Source organism: Sycon ciliatum, chromosome 3, assembly GCF_964019385.1.
Source record: "Sycon ciliatum chromosome 3, ocSycCili1.1, whole genome shotgun sequence".
Taxonomy (NCBI): Eukaryota; Metazoa; Porifera; class Calcarea; order Leucosolenida; family Sycettidae; genus Sycon; species Sycon ciliatum.
The window spans coordinates 5,993,976-6,010,706 of NC_088645.1; the positions used below are offsets into that span (position 1 = coordinate 5,993,976).

The window sequence follows — 16,731 nt, forward strand, 5'->3', positions numbered from 1 at the left end:
ACTGAGGATGGCGCTTACCCAATTATCAAACAGTGCAATGGAGTACACTTAACACACAGCTCGAGCCGTGGAATGGTGGAGCGCACGTAGCCGGAAAGTTTAGACACCAGGGAGTGTTTTCTATGTTTGTAGAATCGTGTTTTTTCTCGGAAAATCTGAATTCTGTCAGTTGCTTGTTCGTGTTTAGTGCGTCCTATCTATGCTACTAGTAATGTTTTACATGTATGTACTTGTAGTCATAAGGCCGCAATAGGTGTGGTGAGGATATGTGACGGACACTTCAAATTCACCTGTTTACGGTACAGATGTTGATGTCTTCTTTGCCCCATGTCAAGTTCATCCACCATCCGTAGACGGCTCAATTTGGCGAAAGCAAGGAGAGGAATGCACAGATAGAAGAACGAGCAGTTGCCGTTTTGTAACTCTGAGTTTCATGAACTGAATCAATCATCAGACCAATATTCCTTCTCTACATCTCTCATAATACATCCTTCTGTCCAAGGTGAAGAAAGGTTTGGGTGATGAAGTGTGTTTTTGTTTTTGGTCTTCTTCATCGGCACAGTGAGAATGGCTCCGCTCAAGAGATAGCCGAACGATTGCTGATGTGTTGCACTCAGATAGCCGCTGGTCTGGTGTTTCTGCAAAGAGTCAACTTTGTGCATCGGGTACGTTGGTGAGAAAGGCTTCACAATCTCTCTCAGTCATCCTCGATTGCACCCCTATTTCACACCAGTCTCAATCATTGTGTGTACCTCAAAGCACGGGCAGACATTAGTGTTTGTGTCTCTCTTGTCGCCTATTTGGTTTGTCTTTTGCCTGGTGGTCTCTCTACCTCGCTCTGTCTTTTTGGTTCTATCATTCTTCAGACCGTGACGTGTGACAACCTATATTCTTGTCCGTTTTTGGTTTTGTTGTGCAGGATCTTGCAGCTAGAAATGTGCTGCTGAGTGAAGACTTGACGTGCATGGTAACAATCTGTTTGGATTCTGGATGGACTGGTTTGTTTCATTTTGCATTACGAAGTGTGCTGGAATGCTCAGCAACAAGATGGTGAATGGCAGTTCTACACGTGTCTGTTCTCCTCTCTCTCTCTCTCTCTCTCTCTCTCTCTCTCTCTCTCTCTCTCTCTCTCTCTCTCTCTCTCTCTCTCATCTGTGTATTCTCCTCTCTAACGGTCTGTCTGTCTGTATGGTCTCCCCTCTCCCATTATGTCTTTATCAGATCTGTGATTTTGGCATGTCAAAGATCCTGGCTGAAGAGTCCTATTACAGTAGCCATGGTGGAAAGCTACCAGTCAAGTGGTCACCACCGGAGGTAAGCATGCTCAAGTGCAAGAACGCTGTAACAGCTAGCATAATTGCACATAATTATAATGTACACTAAGATAGGCCAAGACTTGAAAGTGAGCTTGCGCAGTGCTAGACAACGCTAAGCAATGACATGACCGTCCGACATACTCATCAAGCATTGTTTCTACACCATTTCGACACGTCCCGCAACGTCATGTACGCAGATGTCTCCATTCACCGCATTACTATCACTGAAGGCAAGTCTATGGACTGAGTGCCTTAATCCTTGTGTATGGACAAAGGCATCGTACCTTCAGCTGCTCACCTCCCATGTCTATGGCACTTTGTCTATGTGTATGCTGTGGTGTATGCTGTGGGGGGGGGGGGGGGGGGGGGTATAGGTGTGTTTGTGCTTTGGTGCGTGTGTTCGCATGGGTGTTCGTTTGTGTATGTGTGTGTTTGTGTGTGTGTTTGTGTGTGTGTTTGCACGGTTGTGTGCTGGCGTGTGTATGTATGCATGTGTGTTTGTGTGCATATGTATAATGTGTGCATATTTGTATGTGTATACTGTACATGTGTGTTTTTCTGGATGTGTGTACGTGTGTGTGTATCCGTGTGTGCGTACATACTGTTGTAGGTGATACTAAAGCGTAAATTCTCCATCGGCAGTGATATCTGGAGCTACGCCGTGGTGCTGTATGAGATCTGGTCTCTCGGACGTAAGCCGTACTTCCCGCATCCGGCCGTCAAGGTAGCCGAAGACGTGTGTGCTGGATATCGTCTACCTGCACCGCCAGGTTGCCCGTTGGAACTCTACCGACTCATGATTGAATGCTGGTACGTACTGCTGTATGCTAGAGTACCATGCAGTGTTTCTCTATGAAATCAGATCAAGAGAGTGAATGCCACGCCAGGCGTTGTGCAGCCCTAGACTGTAGACCTGTGAGCACTGGGATGTGGGCAGGAGCATGGCGCATACTAGATTCACGCAATCGGATATCATTGAGCAACACTGGACATTTACAGCCATGATAAAACAAACCTCTTCTATGGGCAAAGCAAATGTGCTTACATAATTATTATGACAGAAAGTCTCAATACCAAAAAAAATGAACAAAACGTCAAGAATCTGAAGAAAGAAAAAACTCAATCCAATTCTTTGTTGCCATAACGGGAACTAAAACCCAACACAAATCTGAGAAGATGGCAGTTGGCGGTCACGCTGCAACAAAATCACCAAACGTAAGCACTAACAATGTTGAAACATGGTTGCAGGAGACAAACTACAAGTAAGCAAGCAACGCATTTTTTTCTACAAAATCCACATATCTCCAGACACTGGGGTGAATGATGGAGTGTGGTGGTGGGGCCCATTAAGCTCCGCCGACCAGAGGTCTCGGCTTCATAGCTCCATGGACGCATACAAAGAAACAACCAGACAATTGAAACACGTTTAATACCGTCTAGGCCACTGACCTGGACAGACAGCGGTGCAAGAAGCCGTGGTCTCGCCTACGGCCATACGAACCCCTGCAACCGCGGAAGCATGTTATGGCCATGACTAAATCCGACATCATGAAAGAACCTACCCTCTGCGCCAGTACACATACCAGCGTGCAGGTCAATGTTTGCCCTCCATTGGTGCTCAACCCAGTGTTTGCACTGAGCCTTGGGGTGCATAGCGCCACTCTGCATCGGTGCACAACCCAGCATTTACAAGGCTGGAGTTGCACACTGCCCGGAGCTGGATGACTCATGATAGTTGGATTTCATTGAAAACCATGCACATGCACTCCTGGACCCAAGTGATGTCCCCCCCCCCCCCCACACACACACGCACAAACCATTATTGCATAATCTAATGCTCCCCTCTTCCCTCCTTCTTCATTGTTATGTAATCTGCTACTCGTGTAGGCACACAACACCAAGCAAGCGTCCCACGGCCACACAGATCCTCTCCAGGCTGAACAGCATCAAAGCAGACAACACAGCGGAATCGAAGGATGCACCCAGCAGAGCCAGTGTGTGTTCCACAGCAAGCAGCACGGCGGTGGGGCTGAAAGTCGTCCAGTACCTCGGCCTGCCGCACAATGCTGCCCATCTGCCTGAGGAGTTTACCACACTGCAGAACGCCTATCACAAACCGCCAGTCAAGCCTAGGCTAAGTCGCAGGTGAACACGGTATGCTGTGTGAGCCCAGGCTAAGCCGGACGTGAACACGACATGCTGTGGGAGCCCAGGTGAACACTGTGTGAGCCCAGGCTTCAAGGTGTCCAGTTTGGGGTGTGTCAGCACTGGTGTCCAGTTTGTGGTGTGTGAGCCCAGGTGTGCAGTTTGCGGTGTGTGAGCCCAGGTGTGCAGTTTGTGGTGTGTGAGCAGTGGTGTCCAGTTTGTGATGTGTGAGCCCAGGTGTGCAGTTTGTGGTGTGTGTGTGTGTGTGTGTACATGTAAACACAATGGCACTGTAGCTTACCAGGATGTCTTGCAGTGCCCAGTCTCTAACTGCCATGGGAGCACTTTGATGATAACAGTTAAATGCTTGCATACACGACGCACACTTGCACACATCCACTGCCATCGTGTTGTCCACTGCGGACCCGCAATTGACAACCAGCAGTTGAAGCAAATCAGCGGCGTTCACCCCCAGCGCAGTTATGCGACGTCTGTAGCATTGATACCTAATGAGAACTAATTGAGATGATAACAAAGTGATCTTCCGGCACACTGAACAGCAACAGAGCAGTAGAGGGCAGCAGTAGCAACATAAAAATAAAAATCTCCAAGTCACGTATAACTTGTTTTCACAGCGGCAAGTCCCAGTGATATTTGCAGGATCACTGATCTTCCCGTTTCTAACAATACACTGCCTGATGATTACTGAATGGATGAGCAGCTGTTCAAATTGCAGCTAAATCACTCCTGAGGTTCAACGGCAGCTGTATTCTTGACAATGATCTAACACTGCATGATTTTGCGTAAAGCTGGCCGAGTTGATTTTTTATTTTACATTATGAATTTCCTCACAGCAAAGGTCAGAACGGCCATGCTAGTAGTGATGATAATAATAATTATCATGTTGAGAGCCCATTGCATAATAGCAAGCACTGTGCCTTGCGTAATGAATGATCACACTGTCGCTTACTTCTGAATTTGCTGCTAATCCACGTTCACGCTCAATGCATATTAACGTCACGTTTGATAATGAGTGACCATTGTGTAAACAAAATCATTAGTTCACCTCCCTCCAACTGATGAGTGCATGTAGCACTATTGCGTGTATTACTATTACACGTCGCCTGAACAATTGCTCATTGCACCCCAGTCATTCCAGGTGTATAGAAAGGAATATATCAATGATCAGTTGGTAATGTGCTCCTTGCATAATAAGGGCTCAAGTTCAATAAAAAAATCTTGATACCTATAATTGCATGACCTGACTTTGTTTGGATATTTGCTTCGAGCAGTAAACTGTTGCACGGGTCAGTGCTCTGAGAGGGACACTTACAAAGGGCAAAATAGAGCCTGCCATTGCAGGACAGGCTGAAGCAGTTTTTGATTGCTCCAGCCGCACCCTAGCCTTTTTATACTTTGTGTATGCGTATCAGTGTCTGCTTTAGGATTTCAAACCAACCGGGTACACATGTACCTGGCACAGCTCTTGCAACCGGGTACACATGTACCTGGCACAGCTCTTGCAACCGGGTACACATGTACCTGGCACAGCTCTTGCAACCGGGTACACATGTACCTGGCACAGCTCTTGCAACCGGGTACACATGTACCTGGCACAGCTCTTGCAACCGGGTACACATGTACCTGGCACAGCTCTTGCAACCGGGTACACATGTACCTGGCACAGCTCTTGCAACCGGGTACACATGTACCTGGCACAACTCTTGCAACCGGGTACACATGTACCCGGCACAGCTCTTGCAACCGGGTACACATGTACCTGGCACAGCTCTTGCAACCGGGTACACATGTACCTGGCACAGCTCTTGCAACCGGGTACACATGTACCTGGCACAGCTCTTGCAACCGGGTACACATGTACCTGGCACAGCTCTTGCAACCGGGTACACATGTACCCGGCACAGCTCTTGCAACCGGGTACACATGTACCTGGCACAGCTCTTGCAACCGGGTACACATGTACCTGGCACAGCTCTTGCAACCGGGTACACATGTACCTGGCACAGCTCTTGCAACCGGGTACACATGTACCTGGCACAGCTCTTGCAACCGGGTACACATGTACCTGGCACAGCTCTTGCAACCGGGTACACATGTACCTGGCACAGCTCTTGCAACCGGGTACACATGTACCTGGCACAGCTCTTGCAACCGGGTACACATGTACCTGGCACAGCTCTTGCAACCGGGTAAACATGTACCTGGCACAGCTCTTGCAACCGGGTACACATGTACCTGGCACAGCTCTTGCAACCGGGTACACATGTACCTGGCACAGCTCTTGCAACCGGGTACACATGTACCTGGCACAGCTCTTGCAACCGGGTACACATGTACCTGGCACAGCTCTTGCAACCGGGTACACATGTACCTGGCACAGCTCTTGCAACCGGGTACACATGTACCCGGCACAGCTCTTGCAACCGGGTACACATGTACCTGGCACAGCTCTTGCAACCGGGTACACATGTACCTGGCACAGCTCTTGCAACCGGGTACACATGTACCTGGCACAGCTCTTGCAACCGGGTACACATGTACCTGGCACAGCTCTTGCAACCGGGTACACATGTACCCGGCACAGCTCTTGCAACCGGGTACACATGTACCTGGCACAGCTCTTGCAACCGGGTACACATGTACCTGGCACAGCTCTTGCAACCGGGTACACATGTACCTGGCACAGCTCTTGCAACCGGGTACACATGTACCTGGCACAGCTCTTGCAACCGGGTACACATGTACCTGGCACAGCTCTTGCAACCGGGTACACATGTACCTGGCACAGCTCTTGCAACCGGGTGCACATGTACCTGGCACAGCTCTTGCAACCGGGTACACATGTACCTGGCACAGCTCTTGCAACCGGGTACACATGTACCTGGCACAGCTCTTGCAACCGGGTAAACATGTACCTGGCACAGCTCTTGCAACCGGGTACACATGTACCTGGCACAGCTCTTGCAACCGGGTACACATGTACCTGGCACAGCTCTTGCAACTGGGTCAGGGACGGGTACATTCAAGTGTGGCTACTGCACGTACATGTACATATACATCAGGGAGTTGTAAATAGTTCAGGGCTCCCTGATGTATTCCCAACCCGGTCACAGGTGACCCGGTGTTCTTTTTCCAAACGGGTCCAAGTGCCCTCCAACCGGGCCGCTGACCCGGCTCTGGAGCAGACACTGGATATGGAGGGCATACACAGTCATGACCTCCTCAGCAGTAAACACGTCTTTGTGGCCTAAAAGGTTGGTCTGGTCATGCCCTGAGCAACCGGACCAGTTCCACCAGGCCTGCATTGTCTAACATTTCTTCAGTAAATCAATTAAGCTATGAAGATTAGTGTGCCAGTTGCGGTTTACTTGCCTGCTGTGATCACCCCCTGACCCTCTCCACGGTACCTCTGTGAACTATGCAGCTACCTGTAGGTCGATGGTCTACACATAATCTCCACACAGCACACAGCTAGGCCGCTGGTCTACACAATGCTCTACACACAGCTACATGTAGGTCGATTGTCTACACATCCACAATGCACAGCTACATTGCTTGTCTACACCAAGTCATATCATGCTCTCAATGACACACAGCTAGGCCGCTGGTCTACGCAATGCTTTCCACACAGCACCCAGCTCATGTTAGGTCAATGCTCTCCACACAGCACCCAGCTCATGTTAGGTCAATGCTCTCCACACAGCACCCAGCTCATGTTAGGTCAATGCTCTCCACACAGCACCCAGCTCATGTTAGGTCAATGCTCTCCACACAGCACCCAGCACATGTGAGGTCGGTTGTCTAACGTCTACCCACACAGCACACAGCTAGGTCGGTTGTCTATACAATCTTAATCTCCACAGAGCACACAGCTAGGTTGGCTATCTACACAATCATGCATAATCTCCACAGAGCACACAGCTAGGTCGGTTATTCTATACATACTCTCCGCACAGCACAGACTCAACTGATACACGTTACACATGGTATGATGTCGGACTTATATATACTCAAGTTGCACCAGTACGGTATAACAGAAGTGTTCCTATACCGTAATACAGCAAAGAGGAATTTAAATCACACTACTAGAGGAAATTTTAATTGTAACAATAAGATAAAGCACCTTGCACTCGCTGTTTGAATGAAAACTCCATAACGGTATTTGCACAACGGTACAGCTGCATGTGACCATGTGACACTATAGTCTATGACAGCACAATTGCATGCGACCGTGTGCCACAGTACAGACCTGACTCCTGGCTCTTGCAAGGTGCGCGACGACTAATAGTCTTCTTCAATTGTGTAAATGCCTATTAGAAGAGAGATATGGCTGGGGAAGCATCAGTAGCGGGGACACTGGCTTTCTCACGCACGTGCACACACACATATACCTCAGACCTCAGACCTGCCCATCGCGGAGGCGATGATAGCGAACAGCTATGTTAGACATAGCAAAGTTGTGCTGGGATTACACCATTCAACAGTTTGCAAGGCTGATGAATTGACCGCCACTAATTTTAGCCTGGTATCCACCACACAGCTGATTGAAGTGGCTTTTTCTGGCCAAACATATACACACACACGCACACACACACACACACACACGCACACATACACACACACACACATACATACGAGCACACATGCACACCCACACACGCATACACATGGGAGTAAGCACCAAGATATCTCACTGAACTCCGTTTCCACTCAGCACACCCATCATCTCCAGTTGACTAGTGACACCTACCAGTCATACTTAGTACACCATAATTCTTCTGCCAAAAGATGATAGCTTAGGTCTTGGTCGTATAACCCTCAGTACACCGTCATGCGTCTTCCAATAGATGCTAATTTAGGTCTTGGTCGTATACCAGTTACTCTTGCCCGCCGGAGATCAGCTTCCTGATCGGCATCGTATTCAGATTTCGCATCCTCCAACGCCCCGTCCATCTGTGCACCGCGCGGCCACCGGGGATTGCGCTGCAACGGAGAGCGATCCCTGTCCTCACTCCCGGTCCTGCTCGGCTGCATAGCAGCGTTGCCGTCACCGTCGGAATCGCTATCGGTTGCCGTGCTCGTGATTTGTGCGTGTCGTCGTGGCAACGAGTTGTTGTTACGGAACGCCGACGGGAATACTTTCGGCACGATCCAGCCGATGAACGGCAGCTGTCTAGCACGCTGTAACCACTGTGGCAGTGCTGCCATTACTAGTACCACAGCTCCGTACAGCTCTATCACCATGCCCAGTACTCTGTAGTTATAGAATACTAGCGCCACACCCAGCAGGAACGGCAGTACGCCACGTGCACCGCCGATAAACAACTCCACCACGCTCCACGGGCCCAGGATTAGACCGAAACTGATCATCAAGGCCGCATTGCCCAGCATCAGGAGACCATTGTCAAAGCTCCACACCACGCCGAAGTACAGGCAGCACACAGCGAACAGGGCGAACAACAAGCCTAGCTGCTGAGCGGGCTTCATCGCTAACAAAGCAAGCACAATCGGGATTTACTCCTCCACACTTGCTGCCGTAACGGCGTAAGTCGAAGTAGACCAATACGTGAGCACTGATTGTTTTCCGACAGGAGAAAGCGTCCCAGTCACTTTCCAAGACACAGCAAACTTCTGTACTAGTTCCCAGAGACGGAGCGAAGTCTCCTCGCTAGTTCCGTCCGCAGCCTGCCAGCAATAACAGAAACGTCCGGTTCGTGCTCCAGTTTGCACCGAACAGAGCCGTACGATGGTGAGACTATCACTACTACTAGCAGCGATTTGTTGTCTGCTCAGATCAACCGATCATGCAACAACTAACTATTACTTACTTTATCAACTACCAAACCCAAGCACGGCGTTGGCTCGCTAGAAGGAGCAGCCTGAAATGCAAAGACCACTGTAAGAATGCGAGTGATATGAGCACAACGACTTACTATTATTACGTGTAACAGCACTTGGCAAAAACAATGATGATTTCTTTCACTTCACCTAGCTCGCGCACGCCACCGGTGCACCTCTGATCTGATCAGCGCTCGCATGCATGGCACCTACCACACCACGTCCACAAACACGCCAAGACTGCAAGAGTCTCCACAGTACAGATCTGCAGAGCTAGAGAAGCCTAGATTGACGGACAGCTCGAATGATAGCCCTACCCACGTGGCCGCGGATTTCGTGTGTGCTATGCATGCTGCTCTGCCGGCCACGCAGCATGGCGCTTGCAGTCTAGCTGACAAGGTCGAGGTGCATGCGGGGCGCGGGGGACTAGACTGCTAGTGGTGCTAGTGATGCCGTTCAATGCAACAGCTGTTGTATGGCTTTTCGTGGCAATCAATCGCATGAGTTCTTGATCCGTGCGACCCGCACCTCTTCCTGCCTCTTGCCGAACCCTCGACCTCGACCCACTACTGCACCAGCATGCACTTGCACTGAACATCAAAGATCTACACCGTAGAATCTACACGTAACGTTTTATAAAACTGCGTGAGTTCTGTCACCCTCGCTATTTTGCACAGTGACTCCTGGTAGATCTACATTATGTACATAACTAACTACACTAGTCTACAGTCTTCAGACTACTTATATTATAAGTCACCATGGTCACTGGAGTGGAGTAGTACACACCATTCATGGCCATCTGTCTTTGTCGCACAATATTTGAAGAGCTTGAGAACAAAACGCTGTATGCGCCAAATCTTCAAAATCGAGATTTTTGACCCAACTGAAAGATCACATCGAGCTGAATTTGATGGCGAAGTCATTTTTGGCGAAAACGCAGTACATCCTACAGAAAACCCCATTCAAACAGTCGCTTTCAGAGCAAAACGCTGTATATCCGGCTAGGATTTTTTTTCAAAACGCAGTATACGCCAGTTGTCATAGTTATACAGTCGTGGGCAGCGCGCGTGGTGTTCAGAACGCGCAGAACACTGCTTTTTGTCATTTTTTCAAACTAGTTCGAATTATTTTTTTGAACGAGCGCTTGACTCGACTTATGGCTGTCAAATTAGCTTTCTCTTCTTCCTGACGCTGTCAAAGCTCTTGTCTTAGACATCAGCGTGGCGGAGGTGACATTAGATGGTATGAGTGAGCCAGTTGTTTTGTCTCCTGCTGGGAGAGGGCGTCTTGTGCCTATATTCTCACCCGGATATACTGCGTTTTGCCAAAAAGAAGGTGAAAAATTCAAAAAATATCAAAATTTGAGAGGTGTGGATTTTTGATGACATGGTGTTTGGGGTCCAGTATTCCTTCTGGTACTAAATCCAAATTTCCATTGGGATGGGATGTAAGACAATGTCAGAACAGAATTTTGACTTTACCCGAAAAGTGCCAAAATGGATATACCGTGTTTTGTTCTCAAGCTCTTCATTTTTAGTTCGCCCTCGGCTAGGCTCGAGCTATCTCAAGCTGGGGAAATACTAACATCGCTTTCATTCAAGCCTTTCTGTGGCAAGAGTGATTACTAGGAGTGCCAGCTGTAGTTTCTGCGTTTATCGTGAGCCGCGCAACGGAATCCTATGATGCGTTCTGGAAGTGTACCACTCACTGGCACTGTGATCATGGTGATGCTCCGCCAGAAACACTCGTGACGTTTCGATGATTATTATGTTTTCGCAAGGTATGCAAGGAATGGAATGCTGAGGTAAATGAAACAATGAAAGGTTAGTTATCGTGAAGTGATGGAAGAGCAAATGGCTTGTATTTGTAGTGTCCATCTCGACAGCTAACTATGCTTCAGTAGTTTGAGGTGAGTTCACCGCCTTTCTTGTCATGGTACAATAGTTAGTTATGTCTTGCATGCCTTGCATGACTGAACATACAGACAGACAGTCACTGCTTGGAGTAGGAACTACTTGGGATTCTTCGAAGTCAGAACAGGGATTTCCCTTTCTCTGCCATGCAGCTCCAATGCCCCCACCCTACATTGAAGCTCTGGGCAAGCTGTGCAGTGTGCAGCTATGTCCTTTGCATGGGTCACAGGGTGACCATTGCCACCACCACCACCACCACCACCAGCAGCAGAAGCAGCAGCATGCATACACACACGCTGATACATGGAATAATAATGGCGTCTGGAGGGGCTACAAACGGCTACATGCAGTGGTACTGTAGAGTGACCATTGCTACCACCAGCAGCACCACCACCAGCAGCAGCAGCAGCACCACCACCACCAGCACCACCACCACCAGCACCACCACCAGCAGCACCACCACCAGCAGCAGTAGCACCAGCAGCAGCAGCACCACCACCAGCAGCAGCAGCACCACCACCACCAGCAGAAGCAGTAGCATGCATACGCACACGCTGATACTGTAATAAATTAATAATAATAATGATGAGAGGGGCTGCAAACGGCTACATGCAGTGGTACTCGAAAATAGAGTACTACTAGTACTAGTAGCTGTAGACCACAGTAGACCACAGTCAACTACACGTACATGTATACTAGATTATCACTCTTCTATATCGACCTCCACTAATTCTCGTGATCCTTGACTGGTCCTATATTACCCATATCGCCGCAATATCGACCGCTTATATCGACCGCTTGTATCGACCACTTAGGCATTGTAATCTTTCGACTTTGGAGGGACTTAGAATTTTTCTCTCCACTTCAAAAAGAAAAAATTGAAAGAAAGAAGACAAAGGAAGAGAACAAGCAGGATTCGAACCCACAACAGTATGAATCTCAAGCAACCCCTTATACCACCCAGCCACTGTGCTGCAGATGCTGAACTCTGTTGTTCTTACAGTCTTGTACCCAAAATAGGCAACATCCTATGTACACTATAGTACAAATACTATACTAAAAAGGTTAAAATAGCTCCTACACACAAAGTTTCAAATTTTGGGGTTATGGCAAAGGAATCGTGATAAATAGGATATTGACCTCGACTTCGGTCGATATGGGAAATATAGGCCTCGTAAAAGACCTCGGCGGACCTCGGTCTTTTACTCGGCCTATATTTCCCATATAGACCTCGTCTTGGTCAATATCCTATACATATTGACTGCGCTAACGTCACGGAAAGTAGGCCAATACTAGGCCAGTTTTGCAGTAGGCAGTCTGACTCAGGTCTACTACTAGTACCTGAGAATGACTCGGTAGGAGTTATCCCTGCATCCATGCACACACCACGTATTATGCATATCTGTCAAGTATCCCGATTTTTTCTGGATTATCCCGCATTTTTGGTCGAAGTCCCGCGATCCCGAAATTCCTGTAGATTATCCCGAAAATCACTGTCCACGAAACAAGTTCTTGGAGCACTTCAAGTGACTGTGTCTAGTTGTCCTTATAGATTCTGTACCGCCATAGCTGTAGTACCAGTGGCTCTACTAGTACTCCTTCCATAAACAGTCCCTGAAAAACCTCCGTTTTGAGTCCTGAAAAAAAACTTAAATTACCGTGTCCGTTCCCAAAGGGAACTCCCGACGGCCGCTAACACCCGGTAAACCTTAGCGGCAGATGCAGCGCCTAACGGTGGGTGAGTCCTGAACTAGCGTATAATGTGATGAATATCTACAATTGTAATCACTGATGATGTCACAAAATTTTGGTATCATTTTCAAAAAAATTAAAAATTAAATTTTGGAAAAATATGACATACAGTCAACTTCGCTAATAACGACTGCGCATATAACGACAATTCGCGAATAACGACAGAATTTCCATGCCCATGCCCAGAGCAAAGTCACATCCAACTGTATTATAATGGGACTTAGGGTATAAGGACACTTTTCTGATGCCCCGCCGAGTGTCGTTATACGCAAAGTTGACTGTATCCCGAAAACCAAGGGAAATCCCGGGATTTTGCCCTGGTAATCCAGAAAAAGCACTCTCAGTACTTGACAGGTGTGACATACAATGTAGATCATTGAACAAGGTACATAATTGTACGTGATTGTTCAATGTACAAGTGTACAAGTGTACATTGCAAGTACTGTCTGTCACTGAACAACACGCAGAACTCAGTCTGCAAGAAAGCATGTACGGCAGCTGTAAACATGGTAAATGTCAGTCGAAAATGTCTGACCCAGCTGATAACAGAACTACATTCACGATACTACAAGTACAGTGAATGTAGTGTATAATCACGTGTACTGTACACTGTATACTGTGTACAGTATACTGTGTACAGTATACTGTGTACAGTATACTGTGTACAGTATACTGTACACAGTATACTGTACACAGTATACAGTGTACAGTATACTGTACACTGTATACTGTACACAGTATACTGTACACAGTATACAGTGTACAGTATACAGTGTACAGTATACTGTACACTGTATACTGTACACAGTATACAGTGTACAGTTCTGTAAAGTCACAGTGTTATCTGCTCTGGGATTTCAAACCAATCGGGTACACGCGTACCTTGCACAACTCTTGCATCCGGGTGCGTCCTCCTGGGTACATTCAACTGTGGCTATTGTACATCAGCGAGTCTTAGGACTTCCCAATTGAGTCCTGGTGTTCTTTTTCCAAGCGGGCCCAAGTACACCCCCCCCCCCCCCCCCCCGACCAAGTCGCTAGCCCAGCTCTGGAGCAGACACTGAGTCATGTGCAGTTGTGCACATGTACACGTCGATGTGGCTAGAAATGAGCAAAGGTTGTGTGCTTTGCTTGATCCAGGCACCCCACCATGATCGTCACAGAGACTAGCCTGCACACGCAAGTGATGTACCTCGGTTCCGGACCCGGAAGTTATGGGCACTTTGGTCCACTGGGCACCCTTTGGGCGAGTTTTAGTGGAAATATTACTACTCTTGTCACTTTTCGTGGAAATAGTGACGTCATATGCCATATCTATAGCCTGTCCCCATCGAAATGTACATGTATGTGATTCGGAGTTACGGACATTTCGAAGTTACGGGCAGTGGCCTGTCCCGGACCGCTCGGATAAACGAGGTATGAGTGTATTGGCAGACACTACTCTAACATTTGCCAGATGTTACTCTACAGTAAAGGCATTGAAATCAGCAGATCCATAGCCATGTACTCTCTGTCATACATGTACCTTGTTCATCCGGGCGGTCCGGAACCGGCCACTGCCCGTAACGTTGAAATGTCCGTAACTCCGAATCGCATACATTTTGATTGGGAAAGGCCATACATAATTATGGCACATGGCGTCACTATTTCCACGAAAAGTGACAAAGGAGTAGTAATATTTCCACTGAGACTCGCCCAAAGGGTGCCCGGTAGACCTAAATGCCCGTATTAAACTGCAGGGTCCGGATAGCCGAGGTATAAGTGTACAAGGCATACATGTATGGTGGACAAGTCAACCAATCCTCCTCTTACTTGACCATTACAAAACATACCAAAACATCCCGGGACAAGTATCGAATACTGCATGCTGGTTGTCTGTCAGCAATGCTGCATCATCCACCAAGTTCTAGTGTATTGTCCAGCAAGGTCATGCTTATTTCAGTGAGCCACTGGGTTCGAAGACTCTGATTGGTCGTTCCCATGGGTATGCGTTTAGTACGATGCCATCACGTTACCCCTGCAATGGAAATAGTGCTAGTCGACCACGCACCCGTGCATACACACTAGACCAGGGACTATTCACCCAGGAACTTTCTACCAAAAGGTATTTCAGCATACAGCAGCAGTCTGTCGTCCACATGTACATGTATCTACAACAACAACTGCAATACATTCCTCCCCACCCACCAACGGGCACTCACCACTTCATCACAAGGCAGCTGGCTAACTATGAGTATGAGTATGAAGTATTGAAGACTAACCTACAACGATGGTGGTGTAACAATCGCCTCTGTAGCATCAGCGCTTTGTTCCATGGACATTGAAACATCTCCTGGCATCATCGTTCAGTGCTCTTCTATTCCAGGAGTTTGAACCTTTTTGTGTGATTTTCAGACCAAGTCCGCACCAGTACCATGTACTCGAGCATCAGCCATTACAGAAACATCTCTTGGTTTGTACGTAATAAAAAAACAATAGAACTTAGAAGGCAGAGACCGGAGATTGAAAGCAACAATTTCGTCTCTCATTTGAGCAAGCTGCCTCCTGGGTCAGAGACAGCTCTCTATTGTGGCGGCCATTAGAAGAACCTTGATCAAACGTGGAAGTACAAGGAAGATACCTATAATCACGGAGCCTCAACAACAGGACTTGAAAACAGCATGTGGTGTCACCGTGTCCACTCATCAAGCTTCTTCTCCATGCATTAAACGTGATATATGGCAGCCATTAGACAAACCCTCCAGACACAGCAAATGGCAAAAGAAAGGGTCTAACTCTGCAATAAAAGACAAGCTTGTGATACAGCTTCTTCTTCATTTCGTCTTTGAAACTTTCTGGCCTGGAGTGACGTGAACTGAAGCTAAAAAGCTGGATAATCCCAACCAACCCCACCCTACCTCCTTACAGCTAGTTTGCTTATATACCCATGGTTTGCTTGCTTCTCTCACCCTGTTTGCACCGGGCAAGGTGTGAACTGGGACCGCTTTCTCACCCATCCATGCCCTTGTACATTGCGGGCTTGTCCCTGTGAAGGTCCTACACTAGTAGTAGTACTACTGGTACCGGTACACATGGTAACATGTACATGTGCCATGTGTACCGGTAATCATAACTCATGCTCCCATGAAGCCTGAAGATGCACCATGCACCATCGATCACTGAGTGATGGCGCGAATGTTTCACCCATAAAGGGTCATACATAAATTTATTGTACAATCATGTAGAACTCAGGAGCCAAACATAAACTGGTTGAAGTGTCTGTGCCCATGCATTGCACACACTACTAACACTTGACAGTTCTCCTTGCCAGTCATGGAAGCAAAAAGCTACCTCCACCCTAGCGAGGCTAGAACCTGGAATATTAGATTGTCGAACAAGTGAAAGATGTACAATGCTATCAGGGAAGTTAGAAGCAACTTCTCTCATCCAGATAAATGGATCTCAATGCGGCTAGAGTACAGCAAGGACCTACATGTAGGCATGCACGTAACCTTGGTAATCATGCTGGAGGTTTGCACGTAACCTTGGTAATCATGGTGGAGGTTTGCACATAACCTTGAATAATCATGGTGGATGTGGAGGACATCAGCCATCACCATTCTCAGCTGATAACAGTAGTTCACAGACAGCAAAGGGGAGCGGGTCAGTGCTCCAAATGCACTTGCACTTCCTCTACCCCCGCACGCATTAGCCTAGTGGCTGCATGCACTGGACCACTTGGGGGGGGGGGGGGGGGGGGGGGCTGA

The 16,731-nt window shown here is 47.9% G+C and overlaps 1 protein-coding gene across 1 annotated transcript; it reads left to right on the forward strand.

Annotated features, from left to right (window-relative positions):
* Window positions 1-317: 317 nt before the first annotated feature.
* On the forward strand, window positions 318-4,537 carry LOC135811260 (tyrosine-protein kinase Srms-like). The gene is made up of 5 exons (XM_065324469.1): window positions 318-665; window positions 920-967; window positions 1,222-1,314; window positions 1,927-2,126; window positions 3,204-4,537. Exons 1-5 carry the CDS (start codon window positions 522-524, stop codon window positions 3,463-3,465), a joined length of 747 nt encoding a protein of 248 aa, XP_065180541.1. The 5' UTR covers window positions 318-521; the 3' UTR covers window positions 3,466-4,537.
* The last annotated feature ends 12,194 nt before the right edge of the window (window positions 4,538-16,731 follow it).

Coding starts and splice junctions, on each gene's coding strand:
- LOC135811260 (XM_065324469.1), top strand. CDS start 522: ATGAAGTGTGTTTTTGTTTTTGGTCTTCTTCATCGGCACAGTGAGAAT. Junction 666..919: donor GAGTCAACTTTGTGCATCGG/GTACGTTGGTGA, acceptor TTTGTTGTGCAG/GATCTTGCAGCTAGAAATGT. Junction 2,127..3,203: donor CGACTCATGATTGAATGCTG/GTACGTACTGCT, acceptor CTACTCGTGTAG/GCACACAACACCAAGCAAGC.